The sequence below is a fragment of the Triticum aestivum genome, chromosome 4B (assembly GCF_018294505.1).
Source record: "Triticum aestivum cultivar Chinese Spring chromosome 4B, IWGSC CS RefSeq v2.1, whole genome shotgun sequence".
Lineage (NCBI taxonomy): Eukaryota > Viridiplantae > Streptophyta > Magnoliopsida > Poales > Poaceae > Triticum > Triticum aestivum.
The window spans coordinates 184,822,747-184,842,456 of NC_057804.1; the positions used below are offsets into that span (position 1 = coordinate 184,822,747).

Sequence of the window (19,710 nt, forward strand, 5' to 3'; positions counted from 1 at the left end):
AGGGGGTTGTCTTCGGCACTGTCCGGGGTGTTATTATCTCCCATGCCGGAATCACCGTTTTTGCTTTGGCGGGATTTAGAGCGGCGCCGCTGACGCCGGCGCTTAGGCTGCTTCTTGGAGGAGTCATCCTCCATTGTTTCATCACCATTCCCCTCTTTTGGGGTATCCACCATGTATATGTCGTACGACGAGGTGGCCTTCCAGTGCCCTATAGGCGTTGGTTCTTGGTCGTCTCCTGCATCGGCGTCCATACCATCGATGTCTTCAGAGTCGAAGTCGAGCATGTCGGTTAAATCATCGACAGTGGCTACGAAGTGGGTGGTGGGTGGGCTTTGAATTTCTTCGTCGTCCGCATCCCAACCTTGTTGACCATAGTCCAGCCAGGGCTCTCCTAATAAAGAGAGAGACTTTAGTGAATTCAGAATGTCACTGAAGGGCGAGTGTTGAAAGATGTCCACGGCGGCGAACTCCATGACCGGCGCCCAATCGGGTTTGGTCGCCAGGGGCACGGAAGGTTCGGAGTCCGGAGAGGAGTCCGGCACCTTGGAGTCACAAGCTTCGCAAAGGACAAGGCTGGTGTTCGGCTCGATCGCCGTGGAGATTGCAGCCCCCAAGGCGGTGTCTAGCCACCCGTCCTCGATTGGCGCAGTCGGCTCTAAGCTAAAGGTCGGAGCGGACACTGGTGCGGCCTCCAGGGCACTGTTCGGCGGCAGAGCTAGATCATGCCCATCATGACAGTGCGACGCGCTTGGCTGTGGCTCGAACCCGTCGAAGATCAAGTCTCCGCGGACATCAGTCGTGTAGTTCAAGCTTCCAAATTTGACCTGATGGCCAGGGGCGTAGCTTTCGATCTTCTCCAGATGGCCAAGCGAATTGGCCTGCAGTGCAAAGCCACCGAATACGAAGATCTGTCCGAGGAGAAAAGTCTCACCCTGGACCGCGTCATTGTTGATGATCGGAGAAGCCATCGGGCCTAAAGGTGACGACACAAAGGAACTCTCAATGAAAGCACCAATGTCGGTGTCAAAACTGGCGGATCTCAGGTAGGGGGTCCCGAACTGTGCGTCTAGGCGGATGGTAACAGGAGACGAGGGACACGATGTTTTTACCCAGGTTCGGGCCCTCTCGATGGAGGTAAAACCCTACTCCTGCTTGATTAATATTGATGATATGGGTAGTACAAGAGTAGATCTACCAGGAGATCAGAGAGGCTAAACCCTAGAAGCTAGCCTATGGTATGATTGTTGTTCGTCCTACGGACTAAAACCCTCTGATTTATATAGACACCGGAGAGGGCGAGGGTTACACAGAGTCGGTTACAATGGGAGGAGATCTACATATCCATATCGCCAAGCTTGCCTTCCACGCCAAGGAAAGTCCCATCCGGACACGGGACGAAGTCTTCAATCTTGTATCTTCATAGTCCAGGAGTCCGGCCAAAGGCTATAGTCCGGCCATCCGGACACCCCCTAATCCAGGACTCCCTCAGAAAGTATGTTATCTTATGCATCTCCCTCATATGGAATCGCAATAGTGATTACCAATCTTGTTAACAATTGCCTAGGACAATTCCGCACATCGACCCATCATTATTCCACACTCGCTATTTATAATACTTAAGTCATATATTCTAACTTTATGATAATAGCACCTACTTTTATATTTTAGCTCTCTGATATCATGCAAAGTTATCCTCTTCATACCCACAACGTAGTTTTATTTCTCGTTTCTAGTTGGAAGCAAACGTTCGGTGTACGTAGAGTCGTATCAGTGGCAGACAAGACTTGAGAGAATATTGATCTTACCTTTAGCTCCTTGTGGGTTCGACACTCCATACTTATCACTTCCACCTTTGGAAATTGCTACGATGATTCCCTGCACTTGGGGATTATCAGATGATGAATCTGAACTACATCTACAAGACTACAACAATGTAGAGGCTGTGAGCATGCTTCGAATGCGACGAGCACCTTTTGCTAGGCTAGTGGAGACGTTTAGGACCAAAGGGTTGCTAGATGATAATATCCACACCTCTATGGAAGAGCAAGTAGCAATGTTCTTTCTTGTTGCAGGTCATAATCAGAGGTTCAAAGTTATTCACAACACATTCAGGAGCACCAACTAGACAAATTTCTAAGATTCGAACATGTCCTAGATGGTATCTGGAAGGACTACTACTGACCTAACCCTAATTACTAAAAAAGTATATCAAAACTACATGACAATATTCTTCTCTGCTTTATTGAGAGCGGTTGTCCCTCTATATAATAGACAAGACTTGTCCAACAAGCGGGTAAATCTATTCAAACTCTAAGACTATCTCTAAACTGACTAGACTCTTTCCTAACAAAAATGCTTAATCAACTAGGATTCTAATTAAGGGATAAGACTCCACGTTTGCTGGCCTGGTCCACATAACATCTCTTCCTTGAAAAACAACTTGTCCGCAAGCTGTAGGTTGTCAATTGCCTCCCAGGGGACCTTGCTCATAGTCATCAACCTCGACGAAGAAGAGTCACACACACCGGTGACCCGAACATAAATCAAATCGCAGTTGAAGCAAAGGCCTTGGCGATGTCGTCCTGCTAACTCTGCTGGAGTGAGGCGCTGAACCTGTCGTGGTGGGGTTGGTTGTAGAGTGGTTGATGGCAGAACAGGTGCTAGTGAAATTGGCGGGGAAGGTATTGTAGCTGTGTCAACGGTAGAAAGATCGGAGTGGCACAAGGGCCATGTAGGACCAGAAGGCTGGTGTGGCGTCGTTGTTGGAGGGAAATGTCACTACTCATAGGCCTTGACGTGTTAACAGGAAGACCATCAGGCAGACGTGTTGTGTACAACAAGCCTTGTTGGGACGATGTTAACGGCTCATTGTTGCGGCACATGGGCACTAGAAACCTGCTGGTGTAGTCGACAACTGAGGAAATGAATGGAAGACATGCCAACTCGCCCAAAGGGTTGGTGCGGAGTGACAACCCAAACTAAACATGGCAAGTTTCCTTGAACCGCTCCCATGTCATCATGCTGAAGTCACGCTCGAGCTGTAAGTACCAGAACTGAGTGTCATTCATGAGGTGGTACACTGCAGTCCAGATCTTGTCAGCGTCGACTGTGCGTTGTCCAAGGAAAAACTGCTCACACCTATGGAGCCAACCAACAGGATCGACCGAACCATCATACGTCAGGAAGTCGAGCTAGTGGAAGCAAAGCACACCTGAACCAAAACCTAAGCCGAGGTGATTTTTAGGCAGGGGCGGAAGGGAAGTGATGGGCGGGGTGGATATATAGACGGATTGTGTAGGGGGGCGCGACCATAGCAGCGTATGAAATCTTTTGGCAGGCGAGATGTGAAGGCAGTAGAGGCGGCTGCAAAATTCTGTTGCTGTTGATGGTAGGGTGGCTACTGTTGATGGTAGGGTTGTTGCTGGTATGTGGGTGGCAAAACTGGGGTAGGGTTTGGGGTGGGATTTGGGCTGTAGGGTGAGAGTGCCAAGTGGCCCGGATTGATATTAGGGGGTCGATGTGGTGAGTAAGGAGATGGCTGGAGGTGGTAAGAGGGTGTTGGCATCTAATGGTGGTTGGCAGCGAAAGTGAGGGGATGGTGGGGGTGGGCAATCTGCTTAGTGGGTTGAGGTCCGTCGGCGGTGGCGATTCCCTCGCTGGAAAAGGGGACACCAGGGGTGCTGTTGGAGAAGGGAAGTACGAGGGGTGAGTCATCGCTGGAGGGGGGAGGGCCTAGCCCATGGAGGTGCCGTCATGGGCGGCTGCTGCAGCCTTGGAATTTGAAGGCGGGGGCAGTGCGGGCAGCCGCTGCTCGAGCGCCATCAAGCGTTGCACCAGCCTGGCGAGGAGCGTCTGGTCCTCCTCTCGTTGGCATGCGAAGGCCTCCAATTGCTTCGTGATGATCTTCATCTGCTCCATAGCCTTGATCTCGATTTCCTTGTCCCCCATCATAGATGGATCTTATACCAAATTGAAGAACTACTACTAACCTAACCCTAATTACTCGAAAGTAGATAAAAGTAAGAGACAATATTCTTCTCTGCTTTATTGGGAGGGGTCGACCCCTTTATAATGGGTTTTTATCATTTATGTCACTAGTTGTGTCCCACTACTCAATTTTGCCATTAGAAGTTACAACTGCTAAAAAATGCCATCGTTTCGTGAGATGCTTGCTAAAAAATGCCATTAGATATCTAAAAAATGGCATCGTTCTATTAGATGTTTGCTCAAAAATGCCATTAGACATCGTTATTGTCAGGTCAAACCCGTTGATCATGTTATATGGCAAAAAATACCCCTAAACCCACATGTCAGCTCTCTCTATCTCACAATGATAAGTGTTGGCCCCACTTGTCAGGAGTAAGCAAGAGAATAATTTTATAGGAAAATTATAACGCTTTTGGGATCAAGTGGGACCCACACTTAATTGTAGTGAGATAGAGGAAGGGTTGTCATGTTGGTCCATAGGTATTTATGTCACTATAAGATGACAGACGAGAGTTGAGCTAACAGTAGTGGTATCCAATGGCATTTTTTAGCATGCGCCTAAAGAAGCGATGACATTTTTTGAGCAGTTAAAATTTCTAGTGGCAAAACTGAGTAGCATCCCACAACTAGTGGCATAAATTGATAAAAACTGACCAGACTTGGCCAACAAGTCGGTAAATATATTCAAACTCTAATACTATCTCTAAACTGACTGGACTCTTTCCTAACAAAAATGCTTAATCAACTAGGACCCTAAATTGTTGGGCTAGTCCCAATAACAGTATCCATATTTTTAAGGTGAGCACTACTCGTAGTTCATGCAATGACATGCTTGTATTGTTGTAAGTGGGCCATTACAGTTTTTCATCCCATCACATGATTGTGTTGGGGTAATAGATGGTACTCATGTGACTTCTAGAGTGCTGAGTCACAAGCTGCAACCTGAAGGGAAAGAAAGCACCACACAAGCCAGAATGTGCTTGTTGTTGTTGATTTCGATCTGAAGTTCACATATGTGTTAGTTGACTGGGAAGGATCAACTCATGATGCTAACATTCTTGCTGAAATCATGGCTTGAACTGATGGGATCAATATCCCCGACGGTAAGTTCTACCTAGGAGATGCTGGATATGCATGTCCTTCTAGGTTCTTTTACCCTTCATGAAAACCAGGTACCATCTCGACTGCAGAGGAATTATTCAATTTCAGAAACTCTGCCTTAGAGTTACGGTTGAGAGAGCATTTGGTGCTTTGAAGAATAGATTTAAGGTCCTTGATCAGAAGGCATTCCACCATTTTTCCATCCAAGTTAGGTTTGTTCTTGCATGTTGCATTCTGCATAACTGAATATTAGAATGGGGTTACGACGAGCTTGTGTCGAAGGAGGAGGATGCGACGGTTGATGATGATCATGACTTCGACCAGGGTGTGGAGGGACATGACAATGAAGCTTAAAAGAGCAGAGGGTTGGAGTGGGCTGAGGCAATGTGGGACAACAAAGGCAACATAGGGATCAGAAAGCATTCCACCCTTTATTCACTTAGCCAGACCCAATAGAGCCACATATGCAAATAGCCCAAAAACGATGCAGGTAACTAAACACGCCCATCAAAATTGGATATAATTCATATAGAAAACTGTTTGGAGCAGAGAAATTTTGAAGGAAGGGTCTTACCACATGTTTCTTTTCTTTGACATCTCCGGTTCTTATATTATTCTTGGAGAAATTTGCAAAATAAACCGCCACGATTGTGCATGAGTTTGCTAAAATCCATTGAAACACTAACAGTCTGCAAAAACCATCAATTTTTTGCAATATTTTTTTGCAAGAAGCACTGCTCAGCTCACCACGTTTTGGTACCGAATATGACTGATGAGACCCATCGCCAGTGTTGATGTGGCACCAAGTCTTCACACAAGTTGATAGGAACGTTAAGTTGAGGAAGGTCCTACCTGTCATTGCACATTCGCATTTGCATTGTGTCAAGCACCTCATGTGGAGACTGCCGGCCGCCGACACCTACACCCCGTGCTTGCCGCTCACATCAGCACTAGCCACTGGGCCCCATCGGCCAGATTCAATGTCAATACACGGTCAGCCGAGCAGTTAGTGCTTCTGAGAAAAAAATACTCAAACATGGTGGTTTTTAGAAACTGTTAGCATTTCAGTGGTTTTCGGAGAACTCACGTGCAATTGTGGTGGTTTTATGCAATTTACTCCTTGTGTGATGTCCAAACAACAGTTTTTGAGTTTTTTTTGCAGTTTTAGTTCCTGTAGGATCCTTGATGCACGACATCTCAGTTCTTGCGTTTCTATTCATATGTTCCAAAGGAAGCGTCCCTAATTTCCTGTCCTGGCAGCAATGGTATGTTACAAACCACGCATATCCAAGAATTCAGTTACTTTTATCGCAAAAAAGATGGAATTCAGTTACTTGGACAAATCTATTGTGCAGATTGCACATGTTGCTGTGTACTGATTATCATAATTTCCTTTTTTCTGACACTTTATGAGCAATTGGGGCTTAAAGAAGGAAGCGCATAATGAGAGAAATCCGGGGCTTTCAGTCCATATTGGTCAGTCAGGAACTAACTAATATGTTAGGGTACATTAAAGATCGTATTTGGGAACACATTCAGGGGTGGATGGAAAAGCTGTTGTCAAAGATTAATAGCATGATTGGCGGATATTTCTGGGCTCAACAAGAAAATGAAAACAAGGTTCATTGGATTAGTTGGGAGAAGCTTACACTGTCAGAGGATACAGGAGGTTTAAGATATAAGGATCTTCATTCATTCAACTTGGCCATGCTAGCTAAACAGGGTTGGCTATTATTGACCACCCCTTTTTCCCTGTGTGCATTGGTGTTGCAGGCACAACCAAAGGAAGGAATCTCGTATACATGCAGAAGGATTTTGAAAGGTGTGGAATTGTTAAAGGAGTGATTAAGAGTAGGAGATGGATCCTCGATACAAATTTGGACATATCCATGGGTCCCTTGTAAGTGGGTCAAGACGACCAACCAATTATACCAAAGGGTCTTTCCATCCCGCGAAAGGTAGATGAATTGCTTGATCCATACACGGGCGTGCCGAGCCAATTCTTTTGTTGGCTTTTAGAATAGGCTGGGATGTCCCCCTACCCATTCTAGAAGCACAATCAAATTTATTTATTTTACAAGCCTGCTAATTAAGACTTGACTAATAGGCTTCTAAAAAATCATTTTTGGTTGGGCTTCTAGAAGCCTGAAATTGCCACCAAAAGAACTAGCCTATGCCATCATGTAGACCGACTTGGACCTGGCATCAGTGGGTCTTTTGTTTTGAGAAATACTAGTACAAATGCCCGTGCGTTGCAACGGGTAAAAAAAAGCAAAGCCTGCACCGTGTGTCATCATGTGCCATTCCTTATAGCAGTTATGATAAACATCGATAATAAGATTACACTCTTATTGTTGTTCGGAACATAAAGTGTAGATGTTAAGAAGCTAGCCTAACTTCCTTTGTCTATGGAATAGTACAGTGGTGCATGAAATAGTTTGTCTATCATTTTTTATGTTTTGTTATTAGAGTTGGAACATGTTTTGAAGCCCAACATTTTATGAACACATGGTTTTTTTAGTGATTTTGTTACAATTATAAATGTTTTCAAAACCAGAATATTTTTTGGAAATTTCAGGATTTCTTAAAAGGTGTGAACATATATAAAATATAAATATATTTTTTGAAACCTAGAGCAATTAGAAACGCTCATTATCTTAAAAAAATACACGCTTGGTGCCGGTAATTAATAAATGATTGTTGGTGTCCGGACCATGGAGTATAAAGTTAAGAAAGTCATAGTGGTCTAATTCGATGACGCCTCCTTGATAATAGCACTATCATAGGATGGAAAAATAGTGGTGTATTTATTTTTAATGGGACATACCTATGATTGAATGTTTCGTACTATTCAATTTAATAACTAATTATAAAGTTGTTTTAGAATTTTGAAAACATTTGAATGTGAATGATTTTTCATTATGTTGGATTTTTTAGAGATAATTGTTCGTTTAGTTTCAAAGAATTTTTTCATAGAAAATATGCACAAATGTCTTGTGTTAAAAAATGTTTGGTCATATCACCCTTGGGCTAAAATTTCTAATGGGCATAAGACACAATAGAGACCTATAAAGAGATCATTCTGAACGTTAGATATGTATAATATCGTACATCTGGAAAACACAGACTTTCAGTTACAAAAATGTAAGTGGCAAAAGTATTTATAATTTAAACCATCACAAATTCAAAATTATTATAAGTTTGACATTACCATCCAGTCCGGCCCCTCCCTGGCCTTCCTCCAGCCAGCCAGCAAGGCCGCACCCCCAAATCCGGCCCAAGGCCTAGCGAACCCCCCTTTAACCCTAGCGATCGGGAGCTCTTCCCATTGACCCGCTGGAAAGCCCCTCCGGACGGTGAACCCTCCTGCCTCCTCCGCAGCCCAAATCATCAAAATATAAACATGCATGAGGGCCCAAAGCCTGATGACTAGGACGTTTCTTAGGTTGGACGATTTAGGGCCCGCGGGAACGGAAGAATTGTACGGACAACTCGGAAACAATTGTCACCAGCAAAAGAAATGGTTTTAGTACCACCTCATGTATATGTTTTAAATTTAAATTGAAAGCATAAAATCATGAGGGAAAACGTATTGTGACGGTAAATCCGGGGACTCAATCTGTGCTTTATTATTAGGCAAAGATAAAGATAAAGAAAAGCTGTTCTTAATATACATTTTTCTGTCTTTAAGCTGACATTTTGTCCCAGGACTTGTAATAAGGTTGCGTATGCCTTAGCGGCGTTCGGTTCGAAGATGGACGTCGAGCCCCAAGCCGTATGGCCAGGTGGCGCTCCTACCTTTGTCCGAGACTTGGTGGCCAGCGACATTGCTGTGCAATTTGGTTAATGGAATAAAGACAATGAATGTCAAAAGAGGTAATATCAGCAGGAGTCACAGAACTTACATCACATGTTTAGTTTGATGCTAGAACTTTGAAAATACTGATTTGTTTTTTTAGAGAAAAGGCGAGAGCCCGACTTTATAAATAAAGCCACCAGGCAGAGTCACAACCAGCACAAGGCACGACATAAGTTTAACAGAAACGACTAAGAAGTATGGGTACAAGGCATCCAGCCTATCATGGCGCGCAGGCCAGCCAAACGAGAAGCCAAACCACTAAGAGACCGTCCTCCTAGAGCGCCTCAGCATAGCAGAAGCCGTAGATTTCATTTTAGATAGCATGTCGTCGAACGCCTCTAGGTCCCCATCCTCAGTTAATGATCTCCACTGTTGCAAAAAGACATTGGTTTTAAATAAGCAACTGACTGGGTTAGCCGGAAAAATATGTTCAATAGTGAACTTGTTCCTAGTAGTCCAAAGCGACCAACAGATCACAATATACGCATACTGATTTGTGGTCACCTAACTTACTCAGCCGTGCAAATACGGTCACAATACACGCATACGGTCACAAGACATTGGTTTTAAATAAGCAACTGACTGGGTTAGCCGGAAAAATATGTTCAATAGTAAACTTGTTTCTAGTAGTCCAAAGCGACCAACAGATCACAATACACGCATACTGATTTGTGGTCACCTAACTTACTCAGCCGTGCAAATACGGTCACAATACACGCATGCGGATGTATTCATGTGTATGGCCTCACTAGCCAGTGAGTGATGGCGCTGGGTGTGATGTATTTTTACGTAAAACATCCCCATATTTTTTATTTGCAGAAAAAGTCAACCACTACAACGCATCTTTACACAAAAACTTCTCATGTTTTTTTATTTATGGAAGAACCTGCCACGTTACTGCACGTATGTGCGAAAATTATAACACCAAAAAGCGATCCGTCAGGACACGAACCCACGAACAACTATTTAACAAGCGATGCTCAAGCCACTACACCACTTCGGATCACAATGTCTAATAAGGATAAGGAGTTTATATGTACTCACTCCGTCCCAAAATTTTTGTCTTAGATTTGTTTAGATATGGATGTATCTAATACTAAAACGTGACTTGATACATCTGTATTTAGATAAATTTAAGACAAGAATTTTGGGACAGAAGGAGTATTAAACGAGGATGCATGTGGACCTTAAAATGGGCTGCAAATACTGCAACACATTTTGCTCGCGCTAATTTTCTAATTTATTTGTAAAACTAAGTAATAAAGTTATAGGTTTCTCAAAAAAAGGTAATAAAGTTGTGTACAAATATTTGTACCGACAATGGTTAGTAAATAAAGACATTCAAATATAAACCTATGTATTATATATAAAATATTCAATAAACCATAAGTAATAATTATGTTCAAATATTTGTGTGTGGTAAAAATATTATACATTTAGACGATGAGTAGTAAATAAAGAGTTAAATATAAACTTGTATTTCTACATATTACATATTTAGTAAAAAATAATATAAATCAGAGTATTATATAAACATGTGTGCTATGTAAATGTGCGTATAACATATTTGGTTTTCAAGTAAACAATTTTAAAATTTATTTAATTATACAGAAATTTCAATAAATATACACAGATTTGTATAGTTCAATGTTTGTCTAATTGTAAATATCAAATTTAAAATTTAAAATGTTAATATGAATATTTAATCATGGCTAATATTTAAATTGTTTAATATTTTTGACAGGTCATGAGTAAAAATTATACACAACTAAATATTCATAAATATTTAGTAACTGTGTGTACTCATCGTTTTGTATAATTTAAATATAAGATGCAAGTGTATATAATTTTTGGATTCATTAAACATTTTTATTTAATAAACATTTCGAATGTCCCTTAACTTAATATTTTTTTGTATAATACACAAGTTTACATTTAAATGTTTCTATTTACTAATAATTGTTTGTATGTATAGTATTTTTAATACACAAATATTTGATACCTTAATTGTTTTCATTACTTATGTTTTACTAAATATTTTATATATGATACACAAATTTATATTTAAATGTTTTCACTTACTAATCATAATAATATTTTTAACACACAAATATTTGAACATAATATATTCCTTACATTTTACAATTATCTTACAAAATTGCGTGCAAAATGGGTTGCAATATCCGCATCCCATTCAAACTACACGTGAGTCCACATTCAGTAGACATAAGTTTGTTATCTGGCATCAGGACGTTATTGGTGTGTTTGCTAGACCGTCTCGTCTAAAGGTCGCAGGTTTGATTCCTGGCGGATCCTTTTTAGGTGTTAGTTTTCGAATATATGTGCAGTGTTATGGCCGGGGATTTATGTAAATAAAAAAATGTTAGTTTTTTTATTCTGAGTCGCAGTGGCGGTCTTTTTCCGCGAATAAACAATTTATGAGGGTCTCACTGACAGATGGGGCCATGCACATGGAACCGCCCACATACGCGTAATGTGACCGTATCTGCACGTTTAAGTCAAGTTAAATGACCACAAACCTGTATTTTTAAAGTTGTAGCACCAAACTAAACATACGACGCAAGTTCTATGATTCCTGATGATATTATCTCATGACAAAAAAAAAGCAGAAGTATATGCATAAAGATCAGCTTCGGCAAGGTTACCAGAAGCAGTTTCAACGTCGACCAACAACAACCTAGTCAATCTATAGTTACACAAATCTGTCAGCACAGCTCCAACGTTTTCCCTATTCGTCTTTCATGGCCGTCTGATGCCTCCTTTTCTGCGCAACCTCGACGAGCAGAGTCAGCAGAGCTTCGCATACCTGCGACGTGTTCGCCTGATCCCCGGGCTCCTCATTCATCGAGGAATACACCATCCACGCATGGTCCAGCTTCCGCTCTGGTCGGACCGCCACCGATCCGGGAACTTCAGCATCCTTCCTCGTCACAAGACCGTCACTCTTCTCACTATACCTCGCCACCAGCAGCTGCGAGCATGCTGCCAAGGCAGCTGAAAGTGGCATTACAACCGGAATCCTCGCAGGATTGCCGTCAGCGGCAACCGGGAGCTCCACATGCGCGACATGAGAGAGGGCTGTCAGCACACTTGGGGTGATGCTTGCCTCCGTGTGGAATGATACAATTGGCACCTCGGGGGGCAATGGGTGCTGCGCCACGAATTCTTTCCTCCTTTCATATGTCAGATCTTCTAGTGCCTGCAGATCACCCTGGAGAAACCCGAATGATTATGAAATTAAATTTGGTGTCGTCCACTGTGTAAGCTGACATGGTAATGATTGCAACAGAAAATACCTTAAGGACTTTTGAAACCAAAATCTCCATAAGCTTGCGTAGCATGACATAGTCACCAAGCTGCCCCTCTCTCAGGATATCAGAAGCAACTGGGCTTCCTCCATATGGGCTTTGAGCTAATACCAAACCTGCAACCTTGTCTTTCAGTTGTGGCCAGTAGAGTGACAGAGCTGCTGCCGCATCTACACCACCCTTGCTGTGACCGAGAAGTAGCACACGTTTCCTTGATCCCCAGTATATTTCTTCAATGTATTCCTTTATCTCCCTTGCGTTTTTACTTACTGAAGACTGAAGGACACCTTTAGTATCACTTGAAGAAAATAATATATCAAGAGAAAACCACAAACCAATATAGGTAAGTACCTCACTGTGAATCTTGGCAATGTGACAAACCAGACCCATTTTGGAGAAGTATGCTTTTGTCTTCACAAAGTAAAGTGGCCCATGGTTACTAAATAAACCTGTAAAAGCAGAAGAACATGTGTAACCACAAAAGTTCCATAAATTGTTTTCAACCGACGTAACATCAGACTAACCTGGAACTAACAAATACACCACCGCATCAGGTAGCTTGTGCTCATTTTTTCTGGAGAGTGAAATAAATACGTAAGATAGTTACGAAAAGCATTCTTTACATATTGTAAAAACTGAGATTCAGTGTTTTATTTTCACTAACCTCACGGAGTCAAGGATCTCCAAAAATCTGGTCGTCCCATCCTCAGCTGCAGGTAAGCCTTGAGTGCGCTGAAGCCATCCGATATCATCTGCTGAACCACGTACAGTTTTCCGAGCACGATCTACGAGACTGCATATAGACATATAAAGAATCCACCATTATATTCTAATTCCAATTAATCTAAAAATAATAAGAAAACACTGCTGGTTTAAATGACAAATAGATATACTTGAAAAGTATAATACACAAATGACAGAGCAATCTCTACCCTTGAAATAGTGAAGCTCCATTCTGAAAAACACGAAAAGGTGCCATCTGCCCTGAGATTTCCGAGGTTTCTTGAGAGGAACTTATTACACTGGGAGACAAGCTAGTGCCATCCAACTCTGCAGAGGAAGTCTGAAGAGCAGGCCTGCCAGAAGTTGAGACCGGTGGAAGTATTGCTAGTTCTTGGCCTTCCTCTGGTATTCCTGTAATAGAGAGTAAAGATAATGAAGGGGTTCAACCAGATTTATGACATGAATAAAAAAATCTTACGGCATAATCGTCAGTCAAAACAAGAAATCTAACCTGTGTAACCAGGCACCGGGAGGCACTGGGTAAAATACGAAGCTATTTGGGCAAGATTAGACGCAGCTTGGTTTAATGCTGGGACAGAGGGGAAGAGTTCTGAATCTTCAGCCCTATCGACTGATTGGCTATCGTCAACCTAGATTTGTGATTTATCAGTAACTATTTTGTTAGCAAAAGGGAGTGATAAAACAAAACAAAAAAAATGACCACAGGGGCCTTTAGGCAGCATACTGCAGGTAACGGATACGTACGTAACAACCCTGTCCTGGCACTAAGGTTAAGTAAGCGAAATCACTTGGCAACTTGGCTTGGTGCATTTTTGTGGATGTTAATAACACGACGTATCAAGCAAGTTGGGTTCAGTATGTTGCAGGAATTGCCATTCAATCATTCGCGTTGCATAAAATGGCTACAAGAGTAGCAGGCCAATTTCCTTGTGAAACGAATGTCAACTCCGGACTTGAAGCGGCCCAATTCAATTCCTTTCACCTAGTGACGGGCTGTTAGGAGCTAGGGTTCTGCCCGGTCTTGGCCGTAGGCAGTAGGGGAAGGAGGGGGCTGGGCGTGGCGATGAGCGGCCGCGCCGGCGGCTGGGCGCCGTCGTGGAAGAGGAAGATGGCGGCGGCAGCGCAGGAGGCAGGGGGCGGCTAGGGTTCCGGCTCCTTGGGAGCCAGGCAATAGAGATAATCTTCTTATTGCTTAATTCCAAACAGAGTCTTACAGCCTATATTTATAACCTAGATAACTTGCATAAGAATTAACCTAAGATAACTTGCATAAGAATTAACCTAAGATAACTTGTGGGCTAAGATTGCCCGGTGGGCCTCTACGGCCGTAACACTTCTCCCCGCCTGCACAAACAGCTCGTCCTCGAGCTGTAAAGTGGGGAAGCGCTTGCGGAACTCCTCGAGGCGATCAACCAGCGTCAAACACCTTCTCGACAGCTGGGGCGGCCAGGTCGGCGGCGACGGCGTTCTCCGGAATGTAGTCTGCAACCTCCAGGTAGAAGAGTCGCTGGCAGGCATGGCCGAGCGTGTAGGGCTCGTCGCAGTTGAAGCAGTTGAAGCACAACCCTTGGCGGCGACGCTCGAGGAGCTCGGCTGAGGTGAGCCGGCGGAACGGGCGTCCCGCGGTCGCGGCGAGGGGTGCCGCAGAAGCCTGCGCGGATCCGGCCCGGGTAGCGACCCAGCGGTCCGGGACGGTGATTCCGGCTGGATGGCCACCGCGCGGCGCTCGAACGTGCGGCGTAGTACATGGCCGACTGGAGATCCTGGGGTCTGCGAAGCTCCACGTCGACGCGAATGTGATCCGGAAGGCCGCCGATGAAGAGCTCAGCCCACTGCAGGGCCGTCAAACCTGGCGCGTGACACGCCAAGGCCTGGAAGCAGTCGGCAAAATCCTGCACCGTGGAGGTGAAAGGTAGGCGGCCTAACTCGGCCAATCGGCTCCCGCGTAATGGCGGTCCGAAGCGAAGAAGGCACAGCTCGCGGAAGCGCTCCCACGGGGGCATGCCGCCCTCGTCCTACTCGAGGGCGTAGTACCATGTCTGGGCGGCCCCGCGGAGATGGTAGGAAGCCAGCCAAGTGCGCTCCGACGTGGGTGTGCGCTGCCCGCGGAAGAACTGGTCACACTGGTTGAGCCAGTTAAGAGGGTCGTCCGAGCCATCATAAGTGGCGAACCGGGGCGGCTGCTGGTTTGGCGCGCCATGGCCCACTGCCTCGGCGGTGCGGAGAGCTGATGACGGTGCTTGGTCCATGGGAAGGCCGGCGTAGTTCTCCGTGGCGCCCGACGCCTCGGGCTGCAACTGGGAACCCGACGGCGGCCGGGCCTCCGTGTAAGCCGGCGGCGGCCCGTGGAGCCAGCCGGGAAGCGGAGACGGTGACGATGGGAAGCGGACCTCCTGGATCGGGAGTCCGCTCGGCGAGGACCGACCCAGGCTAGGGCTGGGCGGAGGCGGTGGTGGCAACTGAACGGTTGCCGCCGGGAGGGACAGCGCGGCGGGTGACGGCGCGGATGGCGCGGCCCAGGTTGGCCACTGCGGGCCCTGGGCGGCGGCTGGCGGCGCAGGTGGCGCCGCGAGTGTCGACATCGGCCACTGTGGCCAAGGCGGCGCCGAAGCCGCTGGTGAGGGAAGCGCCGGATAACCTCCGGTGATGGCCGTAGGTACGGAGTACCACGGAAGTGCCTGCTGGCCCGCGGCCATGGCCGGATGGAGCGGCCGGAACGGCCCGTACGGGCTAGCCAAGTATAGGCGGATGCCCTGGACCGCGACGACCAAGTCATTGAGCACACCGGCCATGGCCGCCGGTGTAAACTGCTGCGGCATGGGGGGAGGTGACGGCGGCTGTTGTTGGACGGGGGGGCGGCGGCTGGCCCTGGCCCGGCGTGGTGCCGGGTGCGGGGGAGATCGGCGCCGACAGCGAAGCCGTGGCACCCGGGGATGAAGCGGAGGCGGTGGAGGAGTTGGTGGCCGCTGCGGTGGTGGAGTTGGCGGGCAGCGGCGGTGGCGGTGGCGGCGGCGGGATTGGTGGCGGCGAAGACATGGTCGAAACCCGGGTACCTGATACCCAACCGCCGATGTCGCAGCCTTTGAGGTCGCTGCCCGTGGGGAAAACAGCATGACTGCCGACCGCGGGGAAAACCGCATGCCCAAGATCCCCGACGTAGCGGACGAGATCGAGGTCCTTTGCGCAGCGAAGGGCAACTTGGAGGAGCGGCAGCTGCAGACCACGCATCTCCCGCACCCGCCGACGCGCTAGGAGGCCGCGTGCAGCAGCCTACAGCCTCACCGCCGCCGACACGTGGTGGGTAGCGATCCAAAACGGAAGCGGTGACGGCGACGACGGGGACTTGATCTGCTGGATGTGGACGCCCTGGGATGGCGGCGGCGCTGATGGGAACGAGGTCGTCGCACTCCCTTCGTAGGGCATCCCATACTGGACGGCGGAGCTGACCGGCGGTGGCTGCTGCAGCTGCTGCGGTGCCGCGCCGGAGGCGGAGGCCGCCAGGAGCAGCGGCTACCACTGCAGCCAGGGCTGGGCGGTGGTGGCGATGGATGCCAGCTGCAGCGGCTGCTGCTGCGGCCTGGCGAGCACGGCGAAGGCCGCCTGGTGCGGCGGCTGCCACGGCAGCCACGGCGGCGCGGGGGCGGCGATGGGCGTCGCAGCCGGGTGCGGCCCGTAGGACCCGGCCAAGAACGGGTGGATCTCCTGGACCGCCTGGGTTAGGTCCCGCGGCACCCCGGACATCTCCTCCCAGGTGAGGACGGCGGGGGCGGGCGCGACGGAGGACCCCGGTGCGGGCAGGAGCGGGGCGACGACCGTGGTGGTCGCCGGAGGCGACAAGGTGACCGGCAGCGGAAGAGACGGGCTTGGCGGCGGTGAAGACATGATTGAACCAAAGCTAGCTGATACCAAATTGTTAGGAGCTAGGGTTCTGCCCGGTCTTGGTCGTAGGCAGTAGGGGAAGGAGGGGGCTGGGCGTGGCGATGAGCGGCCGCGCCGGCGGCTGGGCGCCGTCGCGGGAGAGGAAGATGGCGGCAGCAGCGCAAGAGGCAGGGGGCGGCTAGGGTTCCGGCTCCTCTGGGAGCCAGGCAATAGAGATAATCTTCTTATTGCTTAATTCCAAACAGAGTCTTACAGCCTATATTTATAACCTAGATAACTTGCATAAGAATTAACCTAAGATAACTTGCATAAGAATTAACCTAAGATAACTTGTGGGCTAAGATTGCCCGGTGGGCCTCTACGGCCGTAACACGGGCATGCTTATATTTCTGCAGATTGAATATAATAAAATTAAAAAAAAACATAGAAGTGTTGCTGCAATGTGGTAAAGTTGATGGCACCAAACCCTTCCTTCCCAATTAAACTTGAAAATGTATATGAAGAAGACCAGTAGTACGAGGGAAGGATAAGGATAAGGGGTTGGAAAGTTCAGGTTTATTATGGCACGCAACTAACAAGGCAAACAGACAACTGTGGCGGCTGCCTGCTTCATTGCTACCAAAGAAAAAAAAACTGTACCAGTACTAAATTCCTAAGGGACTCACATCGAAATCTTCAAGGCATAGGAAGGTGGGTAGTAAGAGCAAGAGGAAAACAAGCAGAGATCAACACGCATACGTACCGACGCGTAAGTAGAAGGCCCTCCCTGTGCTGAGGGCTCCATGCTGGACCGATGGATCCGCTAGTCCCAGTTATTAGTCCTAACGCGCTCGAAGAATACGGATTGAGAGGACCACAAACGATAAAAGTTAAGAGGAATGAATGAATTAGGAACGAAACAAAACAATTTCGATTCGATCGGGTGACAGACGGACTGGCCAAAGCAAACGGGAATCGGGACCACGAACCGGTGGATCCAGGAGGCGGCGGCTCGGCTGTCTTCTCCAGCGGGGGTGAGGTGGGGGTGTGGCGGCGGGAGAGGAGAAATTCCGTTTCGTAGGGAGGTAGGAGAGAGGTAAGAGGGGACGGGACGGTAGTCGGTTTCTGCGGCAAGAAGTTGGTGGGAGCCTGGGAGGGAGAAGACGACTCCCCCACGGACACGCGGCGCACCAGCAGCCCCAATTCACCCGTGACTTGCCACCTCGACTACAACACATAAATCCCCCTCCGACTAACTTTACTGTGTAGTAGGGACTAACTGATTTAGGGGGCTGTTTGGATTGGGACTAACATAAGGTTGAAGTTTGATCAATTTAGGTGGGCGTTTGATTCAAGTCACACCTTAGTCAAGCCACCCTATGACCCCATATTACATACACTTAAAAAATGTGACAAGATTCCCTTAGACCCGTCAACTTGTGGCTTTTATTTTGAAGAACTAACCTTAGCCAAGTCGTATGGCAAAGTATGGCATTGTTAGGTCTAGAACCAAACAACCCCTTAGTATAAATTAGCAAAAATGTCCGTGCATTGTAACGGAAAAAAGCATTCACAGTTTCACACTGGCGGAGCCAAAGGGGGGCGAGCAGGGGCGTGCCCCCCCCCCCTAACGATCGAACAAATATTTGTAAGTAGTGGTTAATTAGCGATATGATTTACACGTACAACGTGCTTGGCCCCCCTATCTTTACGTGATTCTGGAGAAAGGAAAAAAGGCCCACGTACAAGCCCATTAGTTAGTTGTTTTCTAAGTCCATACCCAGGCTTCCGCAAGTGTGTGTGCTAGCGCTATGCATGGATTAGCGATGCGCCGTTGCTGTCCTATGACTTCGCCGCTGGCCTGCCTCTTGCCTTCCCTCTTAATAAGATCTTATTCATATGCCACCGCCGCAGGCTGCTTCACTCGCAATTATTTCGGCTGCAGCTCGGACTTGTCAATGCTTCGCCTAGCATTCGTAAACGGTGATGGTCGTTGTAGCGTTCCTGCAAACGACGACTAACCGATCTACTTCAACCAGGTGGTATAGGGGATAAGGAGTGGCTGGATTTAATTCCCTAGGTATGTATTCTAGCTATTTTGATCAATTTTTGCTAACTAAACAATAAAGTTTCCTAGATGTGCTTTAGCAAAACTGAATTTCCTAATACAATCAGTGATGATTTGCCATTCAAGCATATATAAAGGCAAACTAAAAGCCAACTATTTGCTAGTACAAAATTATTCTAGTTCGTATATCTTAAATTTTCATATGACGATGTTTTGTAGCATTGGCATTTTATATCGTATTTCACAATAGCTTGATTATCAACTTCGTCTTCATGGTGTGTATGTGGAATTGTTCAATAATATTAGCCGTGCTCGCGAATGATACTTAAATATAAAACTATCGGGTAGTATGAGAGGCACAAAATATTGTCTGGCTTCATGGTCATCTGCCCCCCTATGCCTAAATCCTGACTCCATCCCTGTGATTGAGGACCTTAATGGGTCCACATGCATCTCATCTATGTTCCCGCTTATCCTCCTTTCCACGTTTGTTGACGATGGCCTCGGTGCTCACACAATCACAACACGTTTGGCCGTGGTCAATTCTAACGTGTCTTTCTTTCTCTTCACATAAGATGAGAAATCTAACTTTTTTTTCACCAGGAGGTTTTGCCGAGGGGTGCATGTGTGATTATAGAGCAAGGTGTTTTCCCAAAAGTAGTGGCGGACGGGCAAAAGCACTAATAAATTTATTAGTAGGTATAGATTTGTATTACAATATGGATGGAAAGGCATAATAAAGGACAACTCAAATGCCGTAGTCA

General features: G+C 46.6%; 1 protein-coding gene across 3 annotated transcripts; it reads right to left on the bottom strand.

Annotated features, from left to right (window-relative positions):
* Positions 1–11,560: 11,560 nt before the first annotated feature.
* Positions 11,561–18,088, bottom strand: LOC123091720 (uncharacterized). Of its 3 annotated transcripts, none has more exons than XM_044513326.1 (9): positions 17,868–18,088; positions 17,642–17,720; positions 13,511–13,649; positions 13,209–13,410; positions 12,941–13,069; positions 12,801–12,850; positions 12,628–12,725; positions 12,265–12,552; positions 11,561–12,179 (listed from the first exon to the last, which is right to left on the bottom strand). In XM_044513326.1, exons 2-9 carry the CDS (start codon positions 17,681–17,683, stop codon positions 11,697–11,699), a joined length of 1,431 nt encoding a protein of 476 aa, XP_044369261.1. In that variant the 5' UTR covers positions 17,684–17,720; positions 17,868–18,088; the 3' UTR covers positions 11,561–11,696. The 3 variants fall into 3 exon arrangements, with proteins under 3 accessions (XP_044369261.1, XP_044369262.1, XP_044369260.1); XM_044513327.1 differs by having other exon boundaries at positions 17,642–17,728; positions 17,868–18,045; XM_044513325.1 differs by having other exon boundaries at positions 17,642–18,047.
* Between the last annotated feature and the right edge of the window lie 1,622 nt (positions 18,089–19,710).